The sequence below is a fragment of the Pimephales promelas genome, chromosome 11 (assembly GCF_988280905.1).
Source record: "Pimephales promelas chromosome 11, fPimPro1.hap1.1, whole genome shotgun sequence".
NCBI classification, from domain to species: Eukaryota; Metazoa; Chordata; class Actinopteri; order Cypriniformes; family Leuciscidae; genus Pimephales; species Pimephales promelas.
Window position 1 is genome coordinate 18,285,005 of NC_142779.1, and position 22,454 is coordinate 18,307,458.

Below are 22,454 nucleotides of genomic sequence, written 5' to 3' on the forward strand. Positions count from 1 at the left end.
ATGCAATTTATTCCTGTGATGTCAAAGCTGATTTTTCAGCATCATTATTCCAGTCTTCAGTGTCACATGATCCTTCAGAAATCATAATAATATGCTGATTTGCTGCTCAAGAAACATTTATGTTTATTATTAAATTTGAAAACAGTTGTGCTGCTTCTTCAAAATCATGATATCATTTTTTAAGGATTTGAAATAACTTGGTTCAAAAGAGCAGTATTTATTTGAAATACAAATCATTTTTGTTCGATTGACTGAATAAAAGTATTACTTTATTTAAAAAAAAAAAAAAAATCTTACTGACCCCAAACATTTTAATGGTAGTGTATAGATTGCTAAGAAAATTTTGTAATGTTTGAAATGTCAATTTTTGAAATGTTTGTACTGCTTACTTGTGCACTTTTTTCTTTTTTTCTTTTTAATGGTGGAGCAAACTTGAAGCAGGCTTTCTTTCATTACTGATTATGTTGTAAGCAATGGAAAAAAAACCTGGATTGGACAATTTACGGAACGTATTTAGTACCTTGGTGTCATTGAGCTGGGCCAATCCAGTGCACGCATTCGCCAACAGGAAATCACCGCTCAGAACGGCCATCTTGTTCCCAAACTGCATGTCTTTGAGGGGGCCATCCGAGTTAGTCCACTCCTTCAGATTAACAATCCCACGATGCACCAGGAAGGCCGTGTGAATCAGCTCCGTGATCTCAGCCAAGTTCCGCTGACTGACAAAGAGAGAGAAAGAGAAATTTTACGATTCTGAGAGGAGATTAGATCTATAAACAGTCCAGATTCTATAGCACACTTTATACAGGAAGTAATTTTAGCCCAAATGTTCTTCTGCAGAACAAATAACCCAGAGAGAGTGTGAAGTGTCCTGGTGACCATAATGCACTTCACAAACTACCAACTGCCACTGATTATCAGATGAGCCAGATTATCACAACGCCATCACACGGACGTTATAATCAAATGTTGATTTGGGTTCAGAACCATAATCAGCTGAAACCATTGAGATCTCAGCGATAACCACCTTCCAGACACGAGAGAGAGACGTTAGCACTGATGACCACTTACCCCTCCTTAAGAGCAGACAGGGGAAGAAAAGAGGCTGAGAGAGTGAAGAAAAAGCGTCTTTGATGAAGGGATTCTCTTCAGTTTGGCAGTATGAGAGGAGCACTGTGGCATTTTCTGCTCAAACACACACACACACACACACACACACGCTAGTGCTTGGGTAATTACAATGCTCAGCAATAATTCTTGTTGTCATTAAATGCTGTTCATTAATGGACCATCTCCTGAGCTCAATCATCCCTATTGTGCAGAACTCTCGTTCACAGATCCGCTGATCCTGGTCAGATTCACGGGCGCATGTGCTGGGTAAATACTGATGTTGATGAGATTTACAATGGATAAGGATGACTGGGGAAACTCAAACATACTTTAGAGAAGTGTAATTGCATGCATCCAATATCTCAGGTCAAGAGATGTAGAGTTTACTTGTCCTTTTTTATCTAGGTGAAGTGTCCACTTTTTGTCCACTTTCTGATTCATACCCATAACCCTACACTTTTGTCAATGAAAATCCTGTTTACCACAGGCATGAAAGTGATGTTTGTGATCTCAGATCGAAAAAGTCTTAAGAAAAGGGTTATTTTCACATGTGACACTGGTCTGACACCGTGAACAGGCCAAAATGTGTTAAGTGTGATAATTGAATTAAAATTACAAAATTACATTAAATGAACAATTAAGACTAAATAAATAAAGAACAAATAAAAAAAATTGCACTAAATAATAATAATACTAAATTAAATATAGTGTGAAAAGACCAAAATCATTAACTAATTAAAATAAAATAAAAAAACAATGCAAATAAAACAAAATTCATTAAATGGGACATTTTAATTTGGATTTAATCACTATAAAAAAAATAATAATAATATAAATGCAAAAATTATATTAAATACAAAATTAAGAGTAAATTTAAAAAGTTAAAAATACAGTGAACAGTCTGAATTAATGTGGGTGTTATCCATAATAATTCACAAGCATTGGCATGCTTAATTTCTATTAGGGTGGAAGACAATGAGTCTACAGAATGGCAATAATACAATTTCAGCCTTTTTCCACCTCTTTGACCCTGTTCTTAATTGATGTGTAATTTCACCTCAGCCTCCATGGGACATCAGCTTCATAATGATTGACTCCATTTATTTAATTCAGATTAACATGCCCAGATTGATTCTTTTAATGCCACATTTAAAAATTCAGGATAAAAAAAAGAATATGATTTGGGCCACATTCAGCTGCATTGTGGATGTAGCCAAGGTGTGTGTGTGTGTGTGTGTGTGTCCTTCTCAGTCCCATGACTGCCAGTATTGAGTTGCTGATTTGATACTCATTAGTGATAGTGAAGCTATTTGTAATGAACAAAGCATTTTTGAATGAACAGTTTTCTGTCCTGTAATATTTTTTTCTTATATATAGTCTTTGTTTCCATCATCCTTGGACTAGCTGTAGTGTTTTGTGTGCAGACAGACGGATTTGAATCAAAATCTAATTTTCCCCCAAATCTGCAGCTATGCCGTTTATGCTTTTTTTTTCTTTTTTTGAAGTCAGTGGGAGGAGCAGCACAGGGAGTATAAATAGCCTCAGAACTCAGTTGCATAGCAACCGATGCCATGGCGCAGAGGGGTTCCGCCCCCTGACACGCCCCCTTTCTCAGCTTGCTCCATTTCCTTTGCCAATTTAACCCTGAAGCACAGTCAAGCGTGTGCCTGCAAGCTCACAGCACATCAGCCTTAGAGGTCAGGGTGTCAGCTGACCAAAAGCAGCACAAAACCTGTCACACACTATCTCAGCAGGTGATGTTTTAATGAAAGATCATGAAAGATTGCAAACTTATGAAACAAGTTCACCTCTTGACTCAACACACACCAAATAAGACAGTTTAGCCTGCTCTATTCAGCATGTGTATGTGATATGCACTATGTTTTAATTAAATACGAGTATAAATTCTACAAAATTTTAGGCTCAGTAAGATTTTTTTGTTTGTTTTTAAAAGAAGTCGCACCAAGGGTACATTTAAAGCAGCACTATACAGTTTTTTTTCCCTTAACTGAATAGCTTCGGAGTTATTGCAATGTTTATATGACTATTTTCAGGTTGAATGTTGGGCGTGGAAATTTAATTTATATCTTGGTCTTTCCATCCTTTCCATTTTTATGTGGAATCCCAAACTTTGCATTAAAGTATGTCAATGGAAAAACAAATGATCCACAAATGTCAGAACCACCAGAAACCTTAACCAACAAACATTTAGTGACTTCAATGCTTACCTTACAACATACCTTTAAAAGAAATGTCGCACAATTATTCAAACAGATGTCTCTCTGCGAAATGCACTTGTGCGCATATGCGATCAAACACAACCACTAACCATGATCATTTCTGTCAAAGAGAACACACACACACTTACAATCTACCTGACATGCACACAACCACACAACACTGTGTGTGTGTGTGTGTGTGTGTGTGAGAGAGAGAAAGTGACTCGAAGGGACATTTTACAAATGCTGCATGTCAAGGAGGAGGAGAGCAGCACAGCAATTCATCCATCACCACCATCAAACACACCTCTAACCAGGAACGAGAGAGCGAAAGGTGTCAGTGGAGGAGGGAGAGAAGGGGGAAAGTTGAAAGAAAAGATAAACGACCGGCAAAGAAAGAGAAAAAAAAGAGAAAGGGGGAGAGAAAAAGCTCTAGTACATGTATGTGAAAAAGATAACTATCACAGACGTGTTTAGTCTTTACTCACGCATGTTGTTTCAAGCTATGTAACTTCTATTGTTCTGCTGAACATAAAAGGAATCTTTTTCTGGTCCATAAAGGTATGAAAAAAGTGGTCCAGATGACACGTGCATCATATATAAAGCCACCTCTAGATAACGGTTAACAGAATCACTGATTCATAGAGTTGAACAGGTCAGTCATTCAGAATGATTCATTGTGAAACAGATCAGCTGATTCATTTAAAGAACAGATTCAAAAGAATGTCTGATTCATCAACAAATTAGAACGACTTCTCTCTTCTCTCTATGATTTTGGTCTATTAGTCACAAAATTATACTTTTATGGTGGAGTTTTTTCAGGATTTTGTTCAAAAATTCCCTTCTTGCATTCAAAGGAAGAATTAATTGATGTAAATTATTTTTGTTGGGCTGAACTTTCTCTTTAAATTTGTGCATTTGTGGGTCACCTCACCCTTTTTGACACACACACACACACACATACACACAATGGGTCAGTCCTGAGTATTACAAGTCTCAGGGCAACTACATCACCATCTTGTTTCCATGACACCCACATCCCAGCTGTGGAACTACTGTATGAGGTCACTTCCTGTTTGGAGGAAAACGCGGGGTTTGTATAAACAAGAGAACGAGGGGGAAAATATATAGGAGTGTAGAGATTAGTGCCGGTCCCTCCGCTCACTTGCTTTGACACTCTCTTTCCCCGTTCGGTGAGAGAGAAAGAGTTCATTCAGACAGCTTACACACACATACACATACACACATGCTGCCAAATACAACAGCCGTTTCTGGTAACTCCCTGGCACTGCAGCCAAATGACTCGCACACACACACCAGCCTGTTTAGAGCAAGAGTCCTTCAGAGGCGCAGTGATGGAGTGTGTGTGCTGGATTTCGTGTCCTTAACTGGACATAATTTACCCTGCACGCCTTCATATCCTGTTTCCGATGATCTGTCTATTACACACGCACATGCAACAACAAGGTAGTTACCATTTTCTTATAAAACATATCCTCTCAGAATTCAATGCAATGTTTTTAAAACGAAACAAGTGGAAAACACTTATGGAAAGTGAAAGCGGCTACATTTCTAATTGGCCTCAGGTGAAATCTAAACCTCATCATCTCGGAAATTAAATCTTCAAGAGCGTTCAAGGTGTCCAAATGAAAAACTTCTCTAAACCTGATGATGCCCAGATACCAGTCAAGCATACGTTGTGATTTTTAAATTCTTATTAAAATCGCTCTCCACCTTTCGCACCAACGAACACACACAAGCGGCCACTTATACACTGACATCAAATACTTTTGGGAAGTTGACATGTCCTGCGGTGTGACATGCTATACTCCTAAAACTGACATGCTATAGTACATCTAAAACTACTGTAGATGGTGGTCTGTAAAACGAAATAATTGACATACAATATTAAATCGTCTACATTAAAATAGAGCTAGAAATAAAACCACAACCAGTGCATTGCAGCTTGACGATCCTTCATAAGGGTGTGGATTTCAGCAAGCAAACTTTATTTAAAGAGTTGAAGACAACTTTAACAAACAGTGTCTGCTGAAATATAATACCCACAACTGTGTTAGATTTATTCCAGAGACTGCAAAGTCTTCTCCACAGAACTGCAGAGGTGATAACTACATCTTTTTTGATTGCTTAAACGTTTTCCAATACTTTTGTAATAACTATGACCTATCTTGCCCTTGAAAGATTGGTACTTTTAAAAATGCATTTGTCACAACACCAGACAAAGACTGATATATGAAATAAAATGTATCTTTCATTTGTTTTATGCTTGATAACATCTGGCTTTTTTATGGTATGATACAGTATGATATAGAGGGAACCGTCAGCCGGAGTGCCTGTAGTTACTCACAGTGAGTGGAAAAAACACTGAGCGGCTGTATTTGTTATTAGCGTGAATGCCGCGAAAAAGTAGGAAAGAGCTTTTCAATTGACTGTACAACTAGATTTGACAAAAAAAAAAATCAAAGGTATATTTTTACATACTGCTATAGAAAGAGGAGAAAATGGATCGCTGCAATTCACAGAAACAACTAGTCAGCGAAAAGTGGATTTGCAGTTATCATTTTGTGTCAATATGCTGAATTTAGGTGTAAAACCATTCCCATATATTTTGTATTGTTATATATATATATATATATATATAACAACTCATCAATTAAATATTTATCATTGCATATTCTGCATCATTGGATGTTTTTAATAAACACTGACCAAAAAAAAACTATAAAGTTTTAGGGCTGGACGATATGATGATATATATAGGCAATATTACACTGATATACGCAAGTGATCACGCGGTTTTAGACCTACCTATATTGTATTTATATAAAGCGTTCACAGGCAAATTTGCTTAATGTTGAGGTCTATACTGCTTTTATTTCCAAGGTGTCGAAATCAGGCAAACATAAAGGTCAGGCAACACGATTCCTGGCTGCATGTCAATATCCAAAGATCACTGGATCTTTGGTAAGTTGTAAGGTACACTATATTGAGTCCAACATTTAGTTTAAATTGAAAAAAAATGTTTGTTTTAGTTGCATTTTCGCAGTTTCCCCTATTAAATCCAGTCATGCAGCAGATCTTTTGCCACTCAGTCAGGCTGAGCGGGGTTGTTCCGGCGGGAAAGTGACGTCAATGCATTCCCTCTATAGTGAGAATATGTAGAAAAAATACCTCAAGTTAAACTAAGTGAAAATATGCAATTTGATGCAGATGTTGTTATTTACAGGGCCAAAAAGAAAGATGAAATTCTAATAGCTTGTAATAGGAATCAATGAGTAAAGTTGTGTGTAACAGTATAGCAGACTACTTAAATCAAATGCATATAGTTAGGATCCCCATGGCCCTGAGAGAAAGAAAGGCATGTCTTTACCTGGGGTAGATGCCGCTGATCATACTGTCATGAATCGGGTCGCTGGTACTGGGACTTGGACCGGCTGCTTTGGACATTAGCAGCACCACAAGACCTCGCATCTGTAGATTATTCCGGCTGTCGAACACAAACCCTCTGTGTATAAAAACAAAAAAACACAGTATTACATTTTAGAGTCGAAATGATAAAGGATTTTGAAGGCCGATACCGATACAAATATTTTTGGGTTTTAAAATCTGATATTCCGATATATTGGCCGATATTTTTTTTTTTTATTAAATATTGTTGGATTTCACACACGTGTAAAAGAAAAGTTAACTTTTCTGCACAAGATACATTTGCTACTTTTTCTCTATGTTTAAATGTTCACTCCTCGCAAGTATAACTTACATTTTACAATGCAGGGACTGTAACTAGAGATATGCTAGTTATAAATACAGTAATCATTACTTTATTTAGGCAGAAAAAGTTCACAGTGGTTTCCAAGCTCATTAATGTTAACGTTAGCGGTCTTCCACTGATGATAGTGGCATTAGCAAGCTTTGTGGTTAGCTAGTCTATGATGAGCCATAATTTAGCAATAGATGACATCATACTGCAAATTGTAAAACATACATTTTCAATATAACAGGCCAAGGAGAGATGATTGAAGCGTGTTTCGTCCGTTTTTATTTTATTTTTTAAATATTCATTTATCGGCCATTATAAATGCCGATACCGATATTTTGGAAAATGCCTAATATCGGCCGGCCGATATATCGGTCTGGCTCTATTATATTTCACATAACATAAAAAAAGATGTTTTTTACAAATACCAAGCAGAAACCCACTGATCATTTAAAAAGAAACTCAAAACTTAACATGTATGCAATTGATTATAAAAATTGTATAAATACAATACAGTTAAAAAAAAATTAGGGTAGGTAAGATTTTTTTAAGTCTCTTCTGCACACCAAGGCTGCATTTATTTAATCAAAAATACTGTGAAAAACACTAATATTGTGAAATATAACAATTTTAAATAACTGTTTTCTATTTCAATATATTTTAAAATGTTATTTTGTGATTCTTTTTTTTAATAAACAAAACAACAACTGCTTCATTTTTGTTCTCCAAAGTGTTCCAAGACAACTTCATATGCAAGATCAATTGATAAGTCAGGTTAACTGTTGCAGGCTAACTGTTCTGAATGCTGCGGCTCCCCATCAAACCTTTCAGAATGAGAACAATTGCAGATTTCTTCAGGATCTGCTCTAATCTGGATTGGCACTCCTGTTGGGACACACTGGCTCACTGAAATGATACTTGCCCTCAAGGCATATAGGAACAGCCACAATAAAGAAAAAAAATAAGAATTTTTTATTAATATGTTGTTAAATGAATCAAAGTACCGTATGCCATATATATCTTATCAAATAGCTACAACCGTCTAAAAATTGTCTGAAGTCAATATGGGTCTGGATCTGTCTAAACCTGTTGAAAGATTTAAAAACAACTATAGAGAGTTAAATATAGACATAAAATAAGTAGACTTGCACAGTATATTTCACAGTGTTTGGAATTGACAACCGTATTTACTAGCAGGTGAGACTCTCAAAATATCCTGTAACAGCAGCCAGGAACAGCTTGTGTCAAGAAGTCAATAAAGCGAATCCCCATTTCTATTCTCATCATAGCTGTAAATATGACCTGCAACCATAGTGACAGTGACTAAAGTAAATATAAAACATAAAAGGGTTAACCAAATTCCATCAACATTTGGCCATGAAACTGATGAAAGTCACTTCAGTATAACTGTGTTAACCATAAATCACCTAAAACTGGACTGACTTGGACCAATTAAAATAAGGTTATAAACAGTAACGCGATGCAAGCGCAAAGCGTCTTGTGCATGCTTACATAGAAAAGCAATGGAAAAGTAGGCTAGATGTGAATCCCCTCGGGGCCTGTACACCTGGTCACAAATAGCTATCTGATTTGTTAAAACGGTTCCATTTACACTTGGCCACATAAATGTGTCTCAGTAAAAGGAATATAAATCAGATTGAGTTCCCGACAACAGAAGCAACAGATGAGCTGCATTTCATTTATCATCAGCTAATTTTAAAATCAAAAGCCGCAACAGGAGAGAGAGACATAGCGGCTTCAGCACTGGTAAGATCATAGTCTCACTATTTTTATGAAGATGACTGTTTTTTGAGCGTCAGCTACTTTTTGCGGCAGTTTTCATGTCGGCTTGCAGAAGATATCTGAAATTGCCCCCTTAACTCTCACTATTCCCTACGTTAGTCCACTAATACTGTTCACTTGAAGGAGTGAATGAAAAGAAGAGAGCGAATTCGAACAGCTGTTGAGTGCACATCGGTGGTACACTCTGCAGTGCAATGTGGGATTGAATAAGTGCACTCAATAATGTCCACTATGGTTTCGGACACCAATAATATGTCTGTCTCCTCAAATAACGCCCTATTTGAGGTTATAGGGGGTTAATTTCTGGTTCAGCTATACTCAGCTGCAGTAGCTCGTCTAAAAACTTGTCAAAGCCTATAACACACTCTCACACGTTTATTTTTAAATATTTTAGGAGGAGTAAAATTTACATACGTGGTATCAACAACCAGATGCATTTACAATTGTCCAGTCTGGAATGAGTCACAGACAACCTCCTGAAGTGGTTTCATTTAAATGCGTCTCGAACATGTTTCGGAGGGCATGTACACCTGGTCTATTCACGATTGGATAGCTATCCGATTGGAGAAAACGCATGAAGTGACCAGTTGTAAACCAGGGGGGTAATCCACCAGCCAGAAACTGAAGCCTCCCTTGGCTACAGTAGCAAGCCTTCACCTGCTGTTAGCATTCCATTGACTACCATTCATTTTTGCATCATTTTAACAGCAAATAACTTTACATATGATGTGTTTTAAGACTCCATTTATCCATTATAGACCTTGCCCCGCCCCTTTTCAGTGCTGCGCTCATTGTCTTTTGACTTCCGGTCTGTAATTTGACAGCGATCTTGCATAGGTATGAATGAACTGCTAATAAAAAATTTCCTGGTCGACATTTGTTAAGACATCTGCTTTACAATGCTTATGATATACATTACACTGCTTATGATAACTTTTGTTAACTCTACAATAAGTAAATCCACTTCACCAGCTAATTACTCCTCGACAGCGATGCCATAGAAATATACAGAGCGACCGCGAAACCGGAAGTTCAAAGACAATATTCTAAAGATGACGCCGCCCACGTTTCTCTGGTGCATAAGGTCTATTTATTTCAAAAGAAACACGACAATGTATAAAAGGCTTACCTTGTATCTTTTGTTATGGCCTCGTAGAAGCAGTTTTTGTAAAATAGGGTAACGCTTGCGTCATATCATGCGACTCTGTCGCACAGTACAGAAAATACCGTATAAACGAGAGGAGAAGCTCGCAGGAAATCGGGGGGATGGGGAGGCATAAAGTCAAGGGAGAAGCCCATAGAGAGTCATAAAGTTGATTAGAGCACGACCGATAAAGGATTTTGAAGGCCGATATACCGAAACAAATATTTTTTGGGTTTTAAAATCCGATATTCCGATATATATCGCCCGATATTTTCTTATTTTTTTATTTCAGAAACGTGCAACAAAACATTAACAGATTTCCCTAACATTAGTTATTTGTAGTTATTTATGAGTTTTAACTAAAATAAAATGATAATGCATTTTAAAAAGACTCTTGTTTCTTTTATTGTCACAAAAGAACAGACTGATGATAGTGGCATTAGCTAGCTTTGTGATAAGCTAGTCTATGATGAGCCTTAATTTGTCAATGGTTTAGCAATTTAGCAATATTTTCAATATAAAGGAGAGATGATGCGTCTCATTGCTATAACTGTCACGCGCTATTAAAGAAATACTTCAGTCACATTGTCAAAAGTTAAAAGGACAGTCAGTCAACTACACTGTAACAACGTAACGTAACCATTACTAGCTAAATCCGCTTCACTCTCGGCTTATTTAACAGCAGCAAAACTGGACATGATAATCATAAATTTTGTCGTGCTTAATTGAGTTAAGAGAACTGAAGCAGATGTTCTTTTAATTGTTATTCAAGCAATGTATGTATCGTGCCCAACTCAACGAGTGTTGCCAACAGGAATGGTGTAGAGTGCCCTCTGGTGGACAAACTATAACTTGAACACTCATGACATGGTTCAAGCGTGTATCGTCCGTTTTTATATTATTTTTGAAATATTAATTTATCGGCCATTATAACTGCCGATACCTAGAGTTTGGAAAATGCCTAATATAATATCGATAATATCAGACCGATAATATCGGCCTGGCTCTAAAGTTGATCCTGCTACTGTAGCTCACGGACAGCTACTACTCGCGCTCTCCGTCTCTGTAATATTCGGAAGGGAATGATTCAGATTTCTCTTGGCACAGCTAGAAGACTTATAACTGTCAGACAGGTTTCTCATGTCACATCTACGTCGAATAGTTTAATATAGGGCCATTCGCACAGAATGCATTTGTGTGTTTAGCCTAGTGGAAGTGAAAACCGCAAGGACGACAGTTGAACTTGAAGATTTTTAGAACGCTGTTTCACACGTCAGGCGCAAGTGCATCAGTGAAACATACATTTAGAGACAAACAGAAAAGCAGTGCTGTGTAAAAAATGTGTTCTGTATGAACGGGACTAATTCTGTCACCTGGGAGCATTATGAAAATATACGTTTCTAGTATGCGAGTGTGTGATCAAGTGTGTGACGTTGGGCCGCCTCACCCAATCCTAATTATGTTTAAATGAAATGCACAATGCCGAACTAACGAGCCAGCATGTCGTTCCAATACAGTCTTACCCTTTTTTCACCCCCACCCCCCATCACTGTCTCTCTCTCTAAGAAGGAGGAAATAGACACACAAAGACACTCTCAGGCTTGTTAATCACAGTTCCACAAGGGGGTCTTGAAGGCAGAGGTCATCACTGTTATGAGCTGGCCTGCCTTTCAACATCATGATTAATTTGCATCTGTGTGACAGTTAGAGGCTGGTTCTGTGCAAAGGCGTCCAACCCCACCGACCCTTTACTCGGCTCAATTTAAAATATACATACAGTAATGTGCCTGAACGCGTTCATATTTTGGGAAAACGTGAACTGAAATGAACTGTGAACGCGTTCATTCTGGTGTCTGTGAACGCACGCTCTCTCAGTTTAAATTCGTGCCAGATTAAAACCCGACTAAAACACACAATATGGTGGGTGACCAATCAACACCAGCAACCAGTGTCGCTGCCAGTGTTGTGCAAGTTACTTCCAAACTGTAATACATTAGGTATTACTTGTTACTGTTATTTAAAAGTAATTCATTACCTTACAATATTACTGTCTCAGAATTGTAATGCGTTACATTACTCATGTATTACTTTTGAGTTACTTTCACCAAAATAACTAAGTAGAACTTAACTTTTGGGCTGTAGCGATATGCAATATGAAACCGAAATCGCCATTCGCCACACGACTTAAATCCACGAACCTACAGAATCGCGACACACCTCTTCCAACTCCAGCGTTATTCTCCTTACCGTCCATATCCAATGCTGCCTTATCTTTAAATTAGGCTATTAGTATTATTTGAAGTTAACATTATAAAATACGTAGACCTACACCACAAAACTAGTTGAGGATAAATTATTTAAAATTGGGGAAATCCAGCATTATGGACATGATGACATTTGCAGTCAAAACTTGAAATAAAAATTCTCAGAAAATACATGTATTGAAACGTATATACTATAGGCTACTTCCTTAAAGGACTCCAGACATTAGACAAATATCAGTCTATGTTTTATTTTTAATATTAGGGAAAAGACGCACATTCATGCGTGACAAAAAAATAGGAGGCAAAATATATTTTTTGTAATTCTGTTAATTACACTGCGCAAATCGAATGAGGAAGGGTTGGCTCTCCAGTCTCCATAGAACTTAAAATATTCATTTTATTTTAGTTTTCGTGTTCGCATTTATGAGGAAAAAACAATGTTACAGACGCGACCGCTCTGAACTGGCACTACAAGACTGCTTTAAAACTTTCTCATAGTCTGTTGCCTTTTAAGAAGTAAAAGCAGACAATACACTGTAATACAACTGTAATACAAGCCTCACTGAACATGTAACGAGTAAAATATTACTGAAAATTGATTAGTAATGCCTTACACTACTGCGTTATAGCAAAAAGTAATATGTTACTGTAATGTATTACTTTTGTAATGCGTTACTCCCAACACTGGTCGCTGCACGGTCGTTGCACGCGTCCTCAAGACAAGAAGCAGCATGTAGTCGACAAAGCATCGAGAAAGCGTTGCATCGTATGATCAGTTTTAAGACAAGGTCGGTGAGGATGGGAAAAATCGTACATTTCTGTGCAAACATTGCCCGCTGATAAAAAAAATTGTTGTAGTGGTTGTAAATGGGTTGTGGCAATAAAAAAATAAAAAATATTTTATTTTTAAAAAAGCTTGCAGCAACATATGGAAAAAAGAACTATGAACTAGTTAATTTTTTGGAACGTTGAACATGAACTATGAACTGAACTACTTCATTTTAAAATTTGTGAAATGAACTGAACTAGTTCATGTACAAAGTGAACATTCTCACTGATAATACAAATAACTTTCTTAGAATTGCCTCCTAATGTCACAGCAGCACAAAATGCCTCTTTCCTCTGAGACAAAGATTCAGCATTGTTAATAAATCTTTCAATTTCAACCAACACTCACGTCGCAACTTTTTAAAATCCCAATCCTTTTTAAAAAGAAAGTTGTCAGAAAAAGCAGAGACACGTAATTTATCCATTATATAAAAAAGAGCACCCTGCAATTCTATCATATTACAAACACACCAAACTCGGACCCCCTATTATCGATATAACATCATTTAAACCCCAGTGAAAAAAAAATGCTATATACTTGCAGCAAGACTCATTTAGAATACTTTAAGTGTGTTAATGATTAGTTACCTTGAAGCGTGTTATTTTGAAACAAGCAGCCTAACTTTGTACTAAGTATATTTTAGTTGTGAATTAAATTGCAGTAAAGCATAACTTTTAAGTGTCTAGTGTAATTTTGTGTGCTAAATTGGAACAACTTAGTTTACTTAGTATACTTTAAGTATAAGTGATATTAAAGTGTACTTTGTTTGTGTTACTAAGTACTTTACAAATTCACCTAACCAAGGCTGTCAGCGCCGACCATAAGTGTATTATATTTTAATAAGAGGTATATGCTCAGTAATACTATTGGCTTATTCCAAATACTACAATTTGCACACTTGGTCTTCAATAGCAAATGCACATTAATAAACAAAACTACTTAGCTATACTTTGGACAATATAATATTGTATACTTTAATGTATGTTGAAAGTAATACAATGATTATTTCCAGCAAGGTTAAAATTTACCTAAAAAAATATATTTGTAATAATGTGCAAATAAATACACTATAAAAAATAAACAGAATTTTCACTTCAAGCATATTTTTCTAAAATATATATTTAGAAAATATACTAAATAAAAAATATGAAAATAGTATGACGCTAATATACTTTTAATATATTTAAAGGTAGTAAAATGTGTTAGTTTATTTGCAATGTACTATTGAAAAAGGTAACATATTTCCAATACAATAAAGTATACTTTTTTCACATAGGGAACTCTAGCTTAAACAGCTTAAACAGTTCAAACGCTGTTGCTGATCATTTCCATCCCTTTATGTCTTCTAATGGCTACTTCCAGCAGGATAACACGTCATTTCTTAAACATGACAATGAGATCAAATACTCAAATGCCTCCACACTCACTAGATCTCAATTCACTAGAGCACCTTTGGGATGTGGTGGAACGGGAAATTCACATCATGGATGTCCAGCCGACAAATCAAAATCTCCAAGGAATGTTTCCAGCACCTTGCTGAATCTATACCACAAAGAATTAAGGCTGTTTTGAAGGTGAATGGGGGTCCAACCCAGTATTAGCAAGGTGTAAATAATAAAGTGGCTGGTGAGTGCTGAAAAACAATAGAAAAGCAGTGCCCCTAATAGTTCTATAATAACCTGCCGTTTCAGTGAGGAAGTTAGTCCACCAGTTGAGTGTTTCATTGGCAAATTGGGCTGCATCTTGTGCTGTATGTTTGATTGTGTGACAACTCAATATAAAGTTTAAATCCAGACTGTTATTAATCTGATGTAGTGATGTGCATATTACAAGCATTCCAGAGCTACAATAGTCTCTGGTTGCTGGGCAATGAGGCATAATGCAGCTCCTGTGACGACAAAGGCTGTAATCCCGTCTCCAGGCAGAGAGTCACTTGTCATGAATCACAACTGTGGTAATCGAGATGAGATGACACCTAGACACGCCCACTACCAAAAAGCCCAGAGAGAGAGAGAGAGAGAGAGAGAGAGAGAGAGAGAGAGAGAGAGGTGGGCAGGATATTTCATGACAGATTGAATGAATAAAGGAGAAACGGGAGACATTTAAGGTACAAACGAGAAATAGAAATACAGAAAAGTGGCATAGCAGAAGAATCAATGAATGTGGTTAGATATATCATCTTGCTTAGATTTCGCTTAAAAATAGACCAATAACATGTAGTTGTCGTAAACTGTATTATTTTATCTGGTAAAGGTCATAAATGGTTTAAGTGAAACCTGTTCAGCACACACCCGTTACTCAGTTTTCAGCGTTCTGAGTGGCCAGTGTTATTTTAGTATTTACAGTGAGGAAAATGAGTATTTGAACACTATGCTATTTTGCAAGTTCTCCCACTAAGAAATCATGGAGGGGTCTGAAATTGTCATTGTCAAATAAGTATTTGAACAGCTGAGAAAATCAATGTTAATTTTTGGTAGAGTAGCCTTTGTTTGCAATTACAGAGGTCAAACGTTTCCTGTAGTTTTTCACCAGGTTTGCACACACTGCATGAGGGATTTTTGGCCCACTCCTCCACACAGATCTTCTCTAGATCAGCCAGGTTTCCGAGCTGTCGCTGAGAAACACGGAGTTTGAGCTCCCTCCAAAGATTCTCTATTGCGTTTAGGTCTGAAGACTGGATAGGCCACGCCAGAACCTTCATATGCTTCTTACAGAGCCACTCCTTGGTTATCCTGGCAGTGTGCTTCGGGTCATTGTCATGTTGGAAGACCCAGCCTCGACCCATCTTCAATGCTCTAACTGAGGGAAGGAGGTTGTTCCCCAAAATCCCACAATAGATTGGTTCCGGTCATCGTCTCCTTAATACAGTGCAGTCGCCCAGTCCCATGTGCTGAAAAACACCTCCAAAGCATGATGCTACCACCCCCATGCTTCACAGTAGGGAATGTGTTCTTGGGATGGCACACATCATTCTTCTTCCTCCAAACACGGTTAGCGGAATTATGACCAAAAAGTTCTATTTTGGTCTCATTTGACCACATGACTTTCTCCCATGACTCCTCTGGATCATCCAAATGGTCATTGGCAAACTTAAGACGGGCCTTGACATGTGCTGGTTTAAGCAGGGGAACCTTCCGTGCCATGCATGATTTCAAACCATGATGTCTTAAGCCACGTTTCCACCGCAGGAACTTTCCCCAGGAACTAGGAACTTTGGGGTGGTTCTCGGTGTGTTTACACCGCAGGAACCAGGGTCTAAATGAAGTTCCGGGTAAAAATCCCGGAAAAAATCAATGTCCGCTGATAACAAACGTCTACTCTTATATCTAGCATTACGAGCTTTCTGAATACGCTTTGGGTGCTCGTATATTTTCAGCCGTTTTGTTAATTACCTCGTTAGCAAACCAATAGCACACTAAAGCAGCACAGCTTGAATCTCCTCCATACAAACTCAAAACAAACGCGCAGGCTAGGAGAAGCAGTCGCACGCAGTTCGTAATCTTCCCGCCCCAGACCGGTACTTTAGTATGCGGTGTAAACGCAGTAAGCAAGCAGTCTGGGGGAAAAAAAGTTCCTGTGAAAAAAAGTTCCTAGGACAAATAGTTCCTGGTAATTACGGTGGAAAATTACGTTAGTCATGTTGCCTTTAGCTAACATTTTAAAAACACTGCTAGAAAGGTCACACTAGAGAAGTATGAAATAATCTGGTCACATTCACCCCCCAGAAACGCACACCATCCTGAACCATAAGCATATTTACATGTCTTTTATACTTACAAGGCTCTAAACAAACTTCCAAGGGGGCCTCATAATGACTTAAATTGATTTTAAATAAAAGAAAAAGAAAAGCATTACAATGGGCTAAAACAACTAAAAATCACCATATTTTTATAACGAATATGGTGGGGGGGTTCATATATTGTTAACATCTTTTTTTTTAAATACACTATGCTTCATTTAGCTGCTATTACCACATTAGTGTGTCTTGTGTGAACTAAAAGCTAAAAAAGTAAACTGCTGTAAATATCATTCAAAACGCCACAGCGAATGATGTCAGTGGGAAAATGTGGCATTACATCACTGCACTCTGTTCTCTTGGAATATTATGTGTGTATGCAGCAGGGCCGTCTCTTTAATATATGGAGACGGTCAATGAGACAACATTTTACGGGTTTTCGAACTGGGGTCTGTGTACATTTACATTTTACATTTATTCATTTAGCTGACGCTTTTATCCAAAGCGACTTACAATTGCTATTTTTGTCAGAGGTCGCACGCCTCTGGAGCAACTAGGGGTTAAGTGTCTTGCTCAGAGACACATTGGTGTCTCACAGTGGATTCAAACCCGGGTATCTCACACCAAAGGCATGCGTCTTATCCACTGTGCCATCACCACACCCCTGTGTAAATAATAATAATAATAATAATAATAATAATACAATAATGAATTAAAATGTAAATACATTAATAACAGTACTATAACAAGTGGAACATTTTAATAATGTGACGTGATCAGTGTTGGGAGTAACGCATTACAAAAGTAATACATTACAGTAACATATTACTTTTTGCTATAACGCAGTAGTGTAAGGCATTACTAATCAATTTTCAGTAATATTTTACTCGTTACATGTTCAGTGAGGCTTGTATTACAGTTGTATTACAGTGTATTGTCTGCTTTTACTTCTTAAAAGGCAACAGACTATGAGAAAGTTTTAAAGCAGTCTTGTAGTGCCAGTTCAGAGCGGTCGCGTCTGTAACATTGTTTTTTCCTCATAAATGCGAACACGAAAACTAAAATAAAATGAATATTTTAAGTTCTATGGAGACTGGAGAGCCAACCCTTCCTCATTCGATTTGCGCAGTGTAATTAACAGAATTACAAAAAATATATTTTGCCTCCTATTTTTTTGTCACGCATGAATGTGCGTCTTTTCCCTAATATTAAAAATAAAACATAGACTGATATTTGTCTAATGTCTGGAGTCCTTTAAGGAAGTAGCCTATAGTATATACGTTTCAATACATGTATTTTCTGAGAATTTTTATTTCAAGTTTTGACTGCAAATGTCATCATGTCCATAATGCTGGATTTCCCCAATTTTAAATAATTTATCCTCAACTAGTTTTGTGGTGTAGGTCTACGTATTTTATAATGTTAACTTCAAATAATACTAATAGCCTAATTTAAAGATAAGGCAGCATTGGATATGGACGGTAAGGAGAATAACGCTGGAGTTGGAAGAGGTGTGTCGCGATTCTGTAGGTTCGTGGATTTAAGTCGTGTGGCGAATGGCGATTTCGGTTTCATATTGCATATCGCTACAGCCCAAAAGTTAAGTTCTACTTAGTTATTTTGGTGAAAGTAACTCAAAAGTAATACATGAGTAATGTAACGCATTACAATTCTGAGACAGTAATATTGTAAGGTAATGAATTACTTTTAAATAACAGTAACAAGTAATACCTAATGTATTACAGTTTGGAAGTAACTTGCACAACACTGGACGTGATAGACAAAATATTTTTCATATAATATTTTATTTGTAAAATTAAATTTTCACAGTGTAAATTGGACCTTTATACAAAAAACTAAATAGCTGCCTTTTAAATTTTAGGATGGCGGTCTCTCGGCGTAAAAAGATTGAAAAGCCATAGAGAACCTCTGTGAGACCACCCTGTCACAGTGCCTGTGGATGTGTGTGGAGAAAAACACATCTGCGTGTGGAACTGTGAAGGTCTTCCCCTGACGTGTCACAGACATCTCCGCAAGCTCTTGCCGCAACCGCAAACTGCTCTGAACTTCGCTGAGGTCTGTGTTTTTTTTAAAGAATGAACCGAAAGGCAAAGCGGAACGTGAGCTGGCATTGCCCGACTCACCAGCCTGCAATTGTGCATATAAATATCTGTGGCGCGTCTTAGGAGACGGCTGAATCTGCACTGATGCTGAGGAGAGAAGACAGGGTCCCCTCCCAAATGGATTGTCATATCAGATTTAGGTGTATAGGTTATTACACCCTTGGGCTACTGTTTCCAGCACTGTCGTCTGGATGGGCCAGATTGAGTTTCCGAACTCTCTCTCCCACTAAAACCAAGCGCGCGCACACACACACAAACACTCAGTCTTTATTTCCTCTTAAAACTTTCTGTATGTCATTCAGTTAGACAGCACTCAGGTGAAAAAGAGTTCAAGGGATAGTTCACCCAAAATTTAATTCTGTCATCATTAACTCACCCTTGTCTTGTTCCAAACCTGTATGACTTTCTCTCTTCTGTGGAACATAAAAAAATATGTCTATATGCTATATTTCTCTTTGCCCACACAATGGAAGTCAATGGTAACCAAAAACGTTACCAAAATTCTTCAAAATATCTTTTTTTGTGTGTTCCACAGAAGAACTAAATACATACAGGTTCAGACAGAGTACATTTGGACAAAATTAACCCTTTTTTTTTTTTTTTTTTTTGCTTCCTTTTGGAAAAAAAAATGTTTGTAATACCTAGTAATTCATGATTCAGATTCAAATTCCAGTTACGCCTCTTGAGTTCAGACTAACTGATCAGAAGGTTTGGGTCAGCTAGCTTATTACAAAAAACCTAAAGATAATATTCACACACGGCACATCACAGGCTAAATGAATGAATATAGTCTATAGAGACAAAGTGAAGCTCACAGCAGTGTAAAAATAATGGAGCATTATACTAAAAAAAAAAAGTCTAAGATCTATGGTATCACACAGTGGGCTATCGGTCTCAAAAGTTACACAAAATCAGACTGGAACTGCAAATGGCAGCCACTGGAGGGAGCCAGCTTTAATTTGGACATGGCTACTTGAAAGTGACTTTTAAGTACTCTATTTCCAGGGTCTATGTCCTAGGAGTAACCTAGAGAGGTTAAGTGCCTTGCTCAAGTGAATTCAATAAATCTCCCATTTCTAATTCGCCCCAAACCGGAACTGAACCGTTGACTTCTGCAGTCAAGATGGAAAACCATTAGGTAACGTTCACCTGTAGACCAAGGAGAGGACAAAAGTCTCATTTATTAAGCCTTCCACGCTCAATGAACATACTTTAACTGGACTAGCCTGAAAAATACAGTTTGTGCACATTATTTGACATATGATTTGTAGTTTCCATTTCATTCACCAACAAAACAGCTTTATAGTATGTGTGCTACATGATTCAATAGCACAGGAATATAGTGAGGAATTACAAGAAAACATCAGCAGCCTATTGATTTATCGAAGATATGACTAGACTTGCATTGCTTCTCAATGAACAAGCTGAACAGGTCAGCACCCAGAAAATCAGCATGATGTAAAACTCTTATGATGCCTTTTAATTTGTCCTCTGAGAGCCCAAAGCCACTTGTTTTAATGACCTGCATCTATTCTTTAACCACTATATACAGGTGATACTCTAGTGTGTAAATCAATGTGTCACTTGAATGCACATCAGGGGCTTTTTTTACACACTACCATCTTTCAAATCCTGCTAAACTGAAGGCTTGGTTCATGTAACCTGTTAAGGCTGCAACCCCACTTTTGAAAAATCCCCAGAAATTGCATACCCAAACTGAAACAGATACTGTTCATGAACCCTTTGCACTAAAAGCACAAGTATGATCTCTTTTGAAAGCTGATACCTGGCACTTTATTTTAAATATAGAATTAATTATTGTCATAATGGGAAAAAAATGTTATAAATAGCTATGAGTTATAAATAGTATACATTTAACAAATGTATTTTTATGAAACATCTTCATGAAAATAAAATTGAAGTAGGCATCGTATCGATCTAAAAATACTCTGCAGCTAAAGCCACGTCTAACCATGTTATATTTGAAAAAATTGAAGATAAGTCTAAAACTCTGTATTTAGTTAAATGTTTTTAAAGATCATGTCATTTGACTTTATTTTGATTAGACATTATAATCAATTAATAATTGATTAGCATTATAATTAATAACGAATGGCTATTCATGCTGTTTTAATCCCTAATTTCTTATATCAAAGTTCTCTCTTCACCTAAACACTATCAAATGACCTCAGCAAGCATTCGTCTTTAGAGAAAACATCATAAAAATAACAGCTAGGTGGCAGGTGCACCTAGGGCTAGCTAGCATGTTAGCTTAGCACACCATCAATACATGACAATTTCTCAGATTAAAACCATGTTTGTGTTAAAAACTTACTTTATAACGCAAGTCGAGTGTTTTAAATAACCTTCTGTGACCTGATTTGGCTTCAGATAAAAAAATAGAAAAGAATCAGACAGAAAATATATTATTTTATAATATTCAGAACGATGGCAAAGTCTATATTGATTAGCATTACATTATAAATATAATCTATTATGATGAAAATACCTGATATGTCTCAAAGAACACAGGTAATTCAATAATCATGTTTATTGTCTACAAAACATCTTTATCTGCATGTTATTGTGATCTCTGTTAGCTTTGTTTGTGTCAAGGACTACCTGGAATGTCACATGATTATGACACTTCTTCATGTGTTCCATTTATGGACTGCATGTGCATGAGGCACCCTCAGGCTGCCAGTATGCATTGAAAACACAGTACATCAGAGTATCCAGCGCTCATAATTATTCCAACGACGCATTTGGGTATAAATTCAAAAAATATTCCTGAATCCTGTAACTAATGTAAACCTAAATCTGATGTAAACCTATGAGAACCGATCAATATTTCTCCAAATCTGCACATTTTTGAGCAAAAAGCCCTGAGGCACGCTGTTTTGTAAAGCACTGTTATGACGACAGCACAGTTCTCATACTGCATAATATCTTATGCTCTAGGGAAAAACTCTTTTCCACGAGATATTGAAGCCAAAAATTATCCTTAGTTTTGAATTAATGTAAAACGTGTTGTGGCAGCATGCAGACAAAGGCAAGATGGCTCAGAGCCAATGGGGGTGCTTCGCGCCCACTACGTCACTTTCCGCCAAAGCGGGCATGGCCTGGGCCTATAAATATATCTCTATGGGCTGATATAATCTGATTTTGCATCTGCGAAGCTCACGCATCGCTGGATCCGGAAAGAAGAATCCGCGGCGTCTGAGAAAAGCTTTCTGCATGACGAGCCTTTGCATCTGAAGCCGCTGGCCTTCATCTTGCCGCCTTCAGTCGCCGTACCAGCTACTCTTTCCGGCGTTCATATCCTTTCACTCTGCCGAGTGTTTGCCACTGCGATTCACACTCTCTCTTTATCTAAAAGAGCAACGCCTTTTTTTAAGATGCCTTGTTCCTGTGGCTCACACTCAGCGGTGGGACCGCCATTTCAACT

The 22,454-nt window shown here is 37.3% G+C and overlaps 1 protein-coding gene across 1 annotated transcript in view; it reads right to left on the reverse strand.

The window, feature by feature from the left end:
- pdss2 (prenyl (decaprenyl) diphosphate synthase, subunit 2) overlaps positions 1–22,454 on the reverse strand; it is a 41,739-nt gene that overhangs the window by 16,914 nt on the left and 2,371 nt on the right. The window contains exons 2-3 of the mRNA XM_039672578.2: positions 6,721–6,855; positions 521–719 (exon numbers count right to left, since the gene is read on the reverse strand). Of these exons, the coding sequence (XP_039528512.1) occupies positions 521–719; positions 6,721–6,855 (334 nt within the window). The remainder of the gene's footprint in view (positions 1–520; positions 720–6,720; positions 6,856–22,454) is intronic.